Genomic DNA, 11,185 nt, shown 5'->3' on the forward strand with positions numbered 1-11,185 from the left:
GGTTAATTACTAAAAATTGCCATGGCCCATTAATAAAATTTGCCGTGAAAAGTAGTTGAAATACAATGATAGCTTTAAATTTAGAAGAAAAAAAATAAATGAAACATATCATGGCAACTTTAGTGTAAACACTATGGTAACTTCTGTGTAACATCATGGTAACTTTTGGTCGAAAAAAATCGTCGAAACATATCAATATGAGATTTACTTTTAAAGATCCCTTCGAGATAGATTTAATGATGAAAATGGGTTTTTAATCAGATTTTTTAGTTAAGAGATAAGACATTTTGAAGTCTGAAAAACCAAAACAAAACTGCTGATGTCATCTGTTAGATGTGTCAAAACAGATGATAATGAAGGCATTACGACCATGTTGTTTGGTGCCGCACGTGTGATACTTATTATTTGAAAAATTAAATTACTTGAAAACATGGTCTAGCAACTGTCGAAAAAAGAAGAAGAAAAAGGGCGAACGGCTTCGCCGGCCCTTCGCTCTCCCTCCAAAACTTGAAAACCTGCCTATCTTATCCAAAACCCTCACTCTCGTCTTCTCCACTAAACCCCGGCCACGATGGCCACCCCTTCCACCTCCGCCTCCACGGCCGCCTCCTCGGCATTCCCCCTCACTACTGCTGCCCGCTTCCCTCGCGCCTCCACCTCCGGCACGCGCATCCCCGCCCTCGCTGAGCGGCGCCGTACGCGGCGGCGGCGACTACCCGAAGGGAGCGGCGGCGACCGCTCGGCGGCCGCGGGGGCAGTGGAGAAGGGCCTGCGCCTGGCCTTCTTGGAGCAGCTCGCAGAGCGCGCCCGCGCTGCCGACGCCCTCGGAGTCGCGGACACCATCTACGACATGGTCGCCGCAGGCCTCTCGCCCGGGCCCCGTTCCTTTCACGGGCTCGTCGCCGCACACGCCCTCGCTGGCGACGCCGAAGGCGCTGTAAGTGTACACAGATGTTAAGTTTTGATTTGACGGAGCTGGTATATTGGCATTGGGGTTAACTGACCCCAATGAATGTTTGAAAACACTTCATTAGTTAGCACAAACTAATGTGTATTTGTAGAAGATGACACCAGTGTAGCAGAGATAATATAATGATGACCCCATAGGAATTTTTTTCTAGCTTCGTCTATTGCACCGGTGTGAGACCACAGAAGTTCGCGTGAGGTGTTTGATGAAATGCACGCGCCCCTTTGGGGTGTCTGTGCTTGGTAGGTAATTAAGGCGGCTGGGTGCTTGGCCGGAGTTGTTTCACCAAGTTATGAGTCCATGAGCGTTTGCTTTGGTTGGTTTTCTGTGGTCATAAATGTGCAATTGTCGAGTGAACAGGAGGTTCTCAGAGGCAAAGCTCAAGGTTTGCTAGCTTTGTTCTTACCGCCTTCCTTGAACTTGAACCTGTCTTGACTTGTTGTTGGATGCTTGGTGCTGTTGCTTTATAATATAAAGCGGGGGGAAATCCTTTTTCGTGTTCTTACCGCCTTGAAGACTTTCAAGCGGTATGTAGTGCTCCGGTGATTTTTTGTTTGGTGCACCATACGTGGATTTAAAATTCTGTTGATCCTGCAAGCTAAATGGAAAAATGAAAAGCAGCGGTGCCACACAGGAATCTGATGGTAACATATGAATTATGACATCAAAACCCAAGAAGGCAAGTAGGGTAACAGTCAAACAAGTAGTAACCCAACCATATATTGTTTATAAAAGCATTATATCTCCAGCGAACAAAATACATGTCGGGCTTCTTCTTCAGGGACAATCCAGTCTGCAGTGGTCAGCCACGATGTATATAAAAGTAGATGAAAGGTGTCGAAGTATTTAGATGCTGTGGGGCTGACCAATGGTGTTTTGGAATTCTGGTGAGGAGTAAGATATATATGCAGGCACGGCATCTCATTTTCTGCGAAAAGAAAAAATTGTGTTGTGTGTGCGCGTGCCCGTGCCTTACTGACCTAAGATCTCTGTCAACAAATTGAACACCATGTAAATTGATTTGGTCAACATCAAACTTAAATGAGTTATCAGCGCAAGGTCAGTTCTCAAATATATTCAAGGGTAGAACCTCTTAAGATTTTTAAGGCCAGAGGTCGTTACCTCTGCCTCTGGCTTCTCTATGGAGGCTTCAGAGTAAATATATACATGCATAGATATGTTGATTCTGTGATCCTAAGTTTATTTCAGTGATAGCCAGGTTATTCTGGACTTGTGTCCTAATTATGTTTATGATGCTTAATTATTTTTGTGGGACGCTTGCATATTGCTTTGATGAATGTTTTTTGAATGTAAAAACTTACATGTTTTTTTTTCAAATAATCACATGTATTGAATTTACAGAATGCAATGTTACATTTTGTATGCAGATGCAAGCTCTTAGGAGGGAGCTAAGTTCCGGCGTGCGTCCTTTACATGAAACTTTTGTGGCTCTAGTCCGTGTCTTTGCCAAGAAGGGTCTTTCTACCAGGGCAATGGAGATTCTTGCTGCTATGGAGAGATATAAGTATGATATTCGCAAGGCTTGGCTAGTTCTTGTAGGTATGGAAATTGGCTTGTCTTGCATGTTTGATTTGTTCGTTGAATGGTTATTGTAGTCTTCCTTCTGTGAACAGAGGAGCTAGTCAGGAACCATTATCTGGAGGACGCCAATACAGTATTTCTGAAAGGAGCAAAAGGTGGTTTACAAGGAACTGATGAACTTTACGATCTTTTGATTGAAGAAGATTGTAAAGCTGGAGACCACTCCAATGCTCTAACAGTTGCATACCAAATGGAGGCTGCTGGAAGAATGGCAACCACATTCCATTTTAATTGCCTTCTCAGTGTGCAGGTGTGACCTTGATTTACACCATAGTTTGCTATTTCCTTCTGCCATCTATTTGTTCAGTTGGCATAGTAGAGGAATATATATAGGGATTATTTTCTACCAATACTTCATCCAGGGAAAAAAATCCTATCGAGATTAATTTGTGAAAATAATATGACTTCTGCTCCCAGAACAGCAAGCAGCTTATGCAGCATAGTAATGTATATCATGATATAGGGGTTAATGCTAATGCTTGGACTATTTTCTAAATTTTCACTACAGGTGTGAGTTTTACTTTACCTACACCAATGGTGTTCTAGGTCTATCTATCTAACTGTCGGACACTGTGACATTTATGATCTCTAACACATCACATGGTGGTAGTAGCATATGTGCAGTTCATAAATTGTAAGTGAGCTGGGTTTGGTTAGTCTTAGGTGTTGTGAACTAATCCTGATGCATCAGCTGTTTAAACTGCCATTAGATTAGAAATTCTTCAGACGATATATCGTCTCCTTTAGGAACATGGTTCATTGCATGAGTGTTTATGTTTTAGATTCTATACGACTAAGTTCAACGTTTTAAAAATAAAATTCCTTTTGTTCAGGCTACGTGTGGAATTCCTGAAATTGCATTTTCAACTTATGAGAACATGGAATATGGAGGTGAAGGTACGCCCATCACGTCCACCGAATCTGCTATGCCTTTTGCTTTCATTTTATTCGTTGTGCCTGTTTTCTTGCCAGACATTTGGGAAGTCTTAACCATATTTATTTTACCAAATATTGTTTGTTTAACATATAATTAATGGTTTTATGCTAACAATTTAAACTTAAGACGTGAAAATATTGTGTTCATGTGTATAGTCCATACAACTCGCCATCCTAGCTAAAAGGGAATGATAGACTACTCGTATCAACAAGTTGCACCTTCTTTCTGGAAGCCCATCTCCGATCCTCTGGGTTAAGTGTGGTTGGCTTGGTGCAATTTGGGGATGGTTGACCGACCGGGAAGTTCTTCTCAGGTGCGCACGAGACAAAGTGTGACCGATGTTGGTTTGTGGGCCTGTCTAGATCCCACCAGGAGTAATGACTGCCGGTCTGGGCGAGAGGCTGGGGTGTTACATGAGTGGTATTGATAAGCATCATTCGGGTAAACGGTTCGTTTAGCATTTGGTGTGCATGTTTAACCATTGCTAGGACATTATGTCTATATTCTCCATTTATTTATGGCAGGTGGTGTTTTGCTATTTTGTTATTTGTCTACTTGAACTAGTTGTTATTTGTCTACTTGAACTAGTCTGTAGTTAGTAGTTACTGAAATCGGATTGTGGATTGTAAGGTCGATGTAGGCTTAGTGGTGGTGGAAATTCCCCAGGTGGTTCACCTGTGGCTGAGGCCGTTGGTGCTGTGCTAGCACCGTGGCTGACAAGTTGTAGAAAGGTAACCGGGTAGATGAGAGAAAGCACAGAGGATTGGAATACGTTTTAGGAAGAAGTTTCTTATTGCTTGCCTAAGAGCTTTTTTATATCCCAGTGGACTCCCTTTTACAGAACTAACATGACTTGGCTCCTAAGACAATGACTCAATGTACTAACTCGATTCCTCACTACTCCAACACTAACCAAAAGATAATCCTCCAACTGCATACATTGTTATGTACCTGCGCCATCCTTGAGCCTCGCTGCTCCGCCTCCTATGAATTATAATATTATTGACCTCAATACGAATCCGTAAGAAAGTTACAATATACAAGGTGACAACAAGGTTTGAGTGTTCAACCTTATAGTCAATGTAGCTTATGTGCAAACAAATGCACCATATGTTCTTTTTGGATTGTTGACCTTTAGTTCACTAGTTTTCCAACAGAATTCTCCCACTGTTACTACAATATTTAATGTATCTCAGCAGTAGTAATACTAGCTTTCTTGTACAAGGAAAACAGAAATATCTGGCTAACTTATATCACATGTGCAATCATGATGTTTTCATGTAATCTAGATACTGATTCTCTCCTAATTTTGAAACTGAATTAAATTTGATGCTGACTTCCCTTTCCCTCTCATTGTAGATTACATGAAACCTGATACCGAGTCTTATAATTGGGTTATACAGGCATTTACTAGAGCTACTTCCCATGATAGGTATGCCTAATATTTACTTCCAGATTTTCTGCCATATGTGTTGCTTTGTTCTATTTTTCATATTTATCATAGTTAGCTTGTTAACACAAGCATGTGTATTTGTATCAAACCTGAATGTTTGAAACAGTTCGATGTAAAAGAACAAATGGTAGTTGTAGCTCCATGGCATATGTAGGGAAAGCTCAAAATTTTGGAACGGCATCTCACCTTGCTCTGTGATAGCTACTGTTTCTTAAACATGGAAAAACTTTGAAAAGAAGCATGCTATGTTGACTGGAGAACTGAGGGAACCTCTAACTTCGCTGCCATAAATAGTAGTGTAAATATAGGAAACTGCATAGGATTGTGCTTCCATGCTTCATGTTCTGGCTGCCGTTGTAGCGTCGAAAGGCAGTTTGTATTCTCTTGTTTTCAATGAAAATATATGCAAGTCTCCTTCGTATATTTGACAAAAAAAATGTTTTTGCAGCCTTTGCATCTTCTGCTTTTGCGGATCTTTCACCTAGTTCTTCAATTAATTTTTCATGTTTCCTTTTTGAGAATGAAACCTGGAAATAATAACTCACTTTTTTGTGTGAGAACATGTTACACTATGATCCATGTTTGAGTTATATTCATGATTTTGACTGTTATTAAGAATTACTCTTCTTTTTTGTCTTCATTTATGGTGTTTTATTGTCTGCAGGGCACCGGATGTGGCAGAACTACTCGGGATGATGGTGGAAGACTACAAACGTGTTCAGCCTAATGCAAGAACTTATGCGTAAGAACTTCCCTTGTAGAGTAGTCACTATTTGAAGAGCTTATGATTCTCAAAGGGATCGATTATACTGTGTCTATGTGTGATTTCTGAAAATCAATAGAAATGTTCTTGTTTCTAGTTTGCCAACTCTCATTTTTCTTGTAATATGTGTTTTTCTAAAGCAACGATGGATGACCAGCTACTGTTCCCAGGTTGTTAGTGGAATGCTTTACAAAGTACTGTATGGTCAATGAAGCGATCAGGCATTTTCGCGCTTTACGGAGAATTCCTGGAGGAACAAAAGTTCTGTACAATGCAGGGAATTGCGGCGATCCACTTTCTCTCTATCTACGTTCACTGTGCCTTGATGGTGAGCTTTCACCCTTCTGTTGATTAGTTTTACACAACATTGTTTCACCCCCTATGTATTCTGTGCTCAAAATATCAACTAGCATTTGTCTTTTATACTTTTAGGAGCTTTTGCATTATTGTGAACATTTAGTACTTTCCTGAGCAGGTAACTTATTTTTATAACCAGGAAGAGCTGATGAGTTGCTTGAGGCCTTAGAAGCAATGGCTGACGATAACCAGACTATTGCACCTCGAGCAATGATTTTAAACCGAAAATACCGCACATTGGTGAGCTCCTGGATAGAACCATTACAAGAAGAAGCTGATGTTGGCTTCGACATTGATTATGTAGCCAGGTATGACCTTGAAAAGTTTTTGTTTTGAGGAAAACATTAAGTGGTCTTAGGTTCTTACAATTCAGGATGATTAACCAGTCATGATATGCCTAATTGTCAACTATTTTCTTCTTTTTTGGTGATGGGCTTGTACATAGTTTTTGTGAAGGGTTTGGGTTGTGAAGGGTTTGGTGCACATAGTGACATTGCGGCTTCGGGTCCTAACATGCAACATTAGTTTATTTATGTATGCCAAACTCGCGGGCTAGTATTTTGGTTCTTAATTTTTTTTCCAGCCTAGCCCCCTTATCAAGATTTATCAGTTGTGGTCCGTTAATTACAAGAGGATCTGTCAGATCAATGGCTGAATGCTTGCATTTTGCTGGTTGACTATCGTGTTCTGTTGATATATAGAAAATACAAAAACCTTAGTGATATATTTTCGTACCCTATTGGTATATAAAATACATATACTGTTCACTGTGGGATGACAAGCTTCCGTGAGGTTGAAGATCTGATACAGCCTCTGCAGAACTTCCAGTGTGATGAGAATAACATTGATATCTGAAGTTACACCTGAGGCAGCAAAACATACCATGCAAAAGATTCGACACTTGATGTTGTGTACTAGGACCTTGTATGGGCTCTTTGCCCTCCTCTTTTCTCTTTTTAATCTACATGCAGTTCTCCTGCATGGTTCGAAAAAAGAGTAACATATGCCCCTAGATTGAGAACACAAGATGATCGAATAGCGGTTCAAAACTTTAACAATAAGTATTGCAATTCTAGAGAGATCTCATACATGCAACTGCAAGTTTTGTTCCTCCATAGTATTGTTGTTTACAATATTTGTTCCACCCGTGTTGGTTTTGCAGGTATATTGAAGAAGGAGGTCTTACAGGTGAGCGCAAACGTTGGGTGCCTCGTAGAGGGAAAACTCCTCTAGATCCAGATGAATTTGGTTTTGCCTATTCAAATCCAATAGAGACATCTTTTAAACTGCGGTGTTTTGAGGAATTGAAGTTATATCACCGAAGACTCTTAATTACACTGCGGAATGAAGGCCCTGGTATTTTAGGTGATGTATCTGAAGATGATGTACGAAGAGTAGTCGAAAGATTAAAGAAATTAGTTGTAGGGCCAAAGAAGAATGTTGTTAAGCCCAAGGCAGCGAGCAAAATGGTAGTAGCTGAATTGAAAATCGAGCTGGAGGCGCAAGGGTTACCTACAGATGGAACTAGACAAGTACTTTACCAGCGAGTTCAAAAGGCCAGGCGAATTAATCGCTCACGTGGTATACCTCTTTGGGTTCCTCCTGTAGAAGATGATGAAGTGGTATGCAATGTGACAATACTTCCTATAATTGTTTTTCATCTGTTACTTTACCATGTGACAGGTAACAATGTTATCAGTAAATTGTGTTACTTTTTATATACAGTTCTTTAATGTCACACACAACACTCTTGATAGGTCGACGAAGAGTTAGATGAAATGATCTCACGAATCAAGCTAGAAGATGGAAACACAGAGTTCTGGAAACGGCGTTTTCTGGGAGAAACTCGAAACCATCTTTGTGAAGAAGATAGCAAAGAAGATCCAGATTTTGATGACGAGTTAGATGAGGACGACGACGATGATGATGACGATGATTCCGCCAAAGAAGCAGATGAAGATGAGATAGATGATGAGGTCATTGACCGAACGGAAAATCAAGCTGGTGATGACGAGACTAAGGACAAACCAGCGAAAGGACCCAATCAGCATCTTCAAATGATAGGAGTCCAGTTATTGAAGGATCTAGAGAAGGCATCTGGTTCAACAAAGAAATTAAAAAAAATACCTGAGGTATGGAACTAATCTGACGGTGTGTTCTAAGAGATGCTTAACTTGTTTTCACTATAAGTCCGTTAAAGCTTTTGATATCTTTGTCTATCTATATAGTGCATATGCTTTCATTCTAGGAAATTTAAGACTTTCCTGGACCTTACAACGCAATTAATTATTTTTTGTTGGCTAGTGAATTGAAACTTTCCAATCATCTAAATAGCATCAAATGACTACCATGGCAACAAATTGCATAGGTGTTAAATTTTGTATCTGTATTCTTGTTTAAATTGTCGAGAATTAAGATAAGGTTTGGAATATATTCTTGAGGAATCTGTAGGCTTTAGTTAGCAGATCGTAGCAAAACTATGTTTGTTGTTTCCTCTAATTTGAAAATTCATGTTAGTGACCTTTGTTAGATATAAATGTGTCCAGTTGTTATGTCAGGTGGATATAGTGATAAGAGCTAATTTTGTAAGATTCTTACAGATTTTGAAGCATATTTCTTGCTGTATCTGCAGATTGATGATGACGAAGATTGGTTTCCTGAAGATCCAATTGAAGCTTTCAAGGTTATGCGCGAGACAAGAATGTTTGACGTGGCAGATATGTATACTACCGTGGATGCCTGGGGATGGACATGGGAGAGAGAGCTAAAGAAAAAGATGCCACGCAGATGGTCACAGGAATGGGAGGTTGAGTTAGCTATCAAGATAATGAATAAGGTATTCGTAGTTCTCTAGCCAAATTCTAAGAGTTGTTTTCCTGGTATGATGTTGTCTGGTTGACTATTGCTTTCTTTGGTTAACCATTTTCTCTCACAAAGCTGTGGACCTCCACTGTTTTGCAGACTAAAGGACGCCAAACACATATGCTTTGTTTTACTAGAATATTTTCCAGTTCGATACATAGTTTTCTTTCAATTATACATTGCTTTTGTTGGTTTCTAGGTTAGCCTGATTAGTGATGTGGCGTTGTGTTGGTGCTTTGGGCTTGCACAAAAGTTAAAGAGGCCTGACATTCAAACTGTGCCATATTACTGTTTTGTTGAATTTCAGGTAATAGAGCTGGGTGGTAGTCCGACTATTGGAGATTGTGCCATTATACTGCGCGCAGCAATGAGAGCTCCAGTCCCCTCTGCTTTTATTACAATATTGCAAACAACACATAGCCTGGGCCATAAATTTGGAAGGTAAATGTTAAATTGTTATGGCTATTGCTGCATTAAACAGGTTACATCCATGATTTTCTTGCCCATTTCATGTTGGAATTTTAGCTCTGTATCTGTCTGACGAGCATTACAGTTTTTTTTCTCGCCGTCCAGAAATAAGTGTATAGGCCACTGCACTTTTGTACCGTGCATGTAGTTTAATACTGTTGGAGTATTTTCATTTCAAGGATATTACTATCTCATGGACTGCAAAACACACATAATCCAGTGAACTGCAGCTCTGAAATATTTTGTGTATATGTGGCAAGGTGTACTAATATACCTTCCGTTACTTTTTTTGTACTGGAAATCAGCCCGCTGTACGACGAGGTAATCTTGCTGTGCCTTGATCTGGAGGAGATGGATGCGGCCATCGCCGTGGTCGCAGAAATGGAGACAAATGGAATTAAGGTCCTGGATGAGACCTTGGACAGGGTTCTTGCAGCCAAACAAATCGGGAACGGGAACTCTGCACTCCAACCACCAGCCGAGTAGCAGCCCTATTTTGACTTTGAACTCGGGAGCCCTCTGCAGCCGTGATCTGGTGATCTGATCTATTACACGGAAATCACTCAGCTCCATACCATTGATAGGCCTGAGCTTGCCTTATCAAAATTTGATGGCGACAAGGGAGTTGCTGCATGTGCAGATGGAGGAAAGATCAGCGTACGCTTCTGCGTTGCTTGATCCCCCGTCCGTGTCAAGCTCGGTCTACTCACCGTGTGTTGTACGATGTATCTAAAGAGGACAGACAGTTTCAATAGAGGAAACAAAATGTGCTTTCCTTTTCCAAACACATTCTTGTTAGTGTGTACTGCTCTACTTGTCATGTTTGGACCTCAGAAATTTCACAAGAAACAGCATAGTTCTCTTGTCCTAGGATGCAGAAATTCATAAGGGGCTACATAACCATCTATGACGAGCTTGAGGGAAGACTTCTTCAATACCATTCTCCATTGATCTGCACTAGTCAGTGATTATAGCATTTGGTCGTTTGCTTGACATACAACATAGCCAGTGTTTAAATAACCAAACAAAAGTCTCACTCTCTTCAATGGACAGAAGAGCACAACCTAATATGATAGATTCTCCATGATGATTTCTGCCAACAAAAAGTACTGTCTTCGATCCACATTATTTGTCTTAGATTTGTTTAGATATGGATGTATCTAACACTAGGTAAATCTAAGACAAATATTATGGATTGGAGAGACTAGCAAATTGTTGAAATATAATGTTCTCCTTTCTTCACCAGTTTGAACTATTGGAGCATGAATTCAATATGGTATCTGAGCTAAGATGTCTCAAGTTCAAGGCCCTGCAGACACAGTATTAAACATAAAAGATTTTGCGGTCTACATTGATCCCACATCCAAGAACTAAAATAGTCTAGACGTGAAGGAGTGTTGAAATATATGGTTTGCCTCTCTTCATCAGTTTGGACTTTGGAGCAACTATCTATTTTTTAAGACACATTTATTAACTCAAAATATAGCATCAAGCGAATATAACACATAGTGACCAACATCCTGCCTCTGCATAATTAGGATGCACACAACCAACACAACTATTCTGACCCAAGTAACTAAAGGAAAACCCCGGCTTAACTAGAAGGAAGTGGTGGATCAATCCAGAGGTTATCATGCCATCCATGTTCGGAAAAACCCTCTTTAACCACCTCATCCAACCGCATAAACACTGCAACGGTATGTACTTTGTTCAGTGCAGTATAGACCATATTCTGAAAAACCCTCTTTAACCACCTGATCCAACCGCATAAACACT

General features: G+C 40.3%; 1 protein-coding gene across 1 annotated transcript; it reads left to right on the forward strand.

Moving 5' to 3' along the window:
• The first annotated feature begins 512 nt into the window (after window positions 1–512).
• LOC123044820 (uncharacterized) lies at window positions 513–10,360 on the forward strand. The gene is made up of 13 exons (XM_044467699.1): window positions 513–937; window positions 2,356–2,527; window positions 2,602–2,819; window positions 3,403–3,466; window positions 4,866–4,938; window positions 5,624–5,701; window positions 5,893–6,050; window positions 6,219–6,387; window positions 7,242–7,701; window positions 7,837–8,211; window positions 8,712–8,915; window positions 9,249–9,382; window positions 9,715–10,360. Exons 1-13 carry the CDS (start codon window positions 572–574, stop codon window positions 9,893–9,895), a joined length of 2,652 nt encoding a protein of 883 aa, XP_044323634.1. The 5' UTR covers window positions 513–571; the 3' UTR covers window positions 9,896–10,360.
• Window positions 10,361–11,185: the final 825 nt, after the last annotated feature.

Source organism: Triticum aestivum, chromosome 1A (assembly GCF_018294505.1).
Source record: "Triticum aestivum cultivar Chinese Spring chromosome 1A, IWGSC CS RefSeq v2.1, whole genome shotgun sequence".
In the NCBI taxonomy this organism is placed as follows: domain Eukaryota; kingdom Viridiplantae; phylum Streptophyta; class Magnoliopsida; order Poales; family Poaceae; genus Triticum; species Triticum aestivum.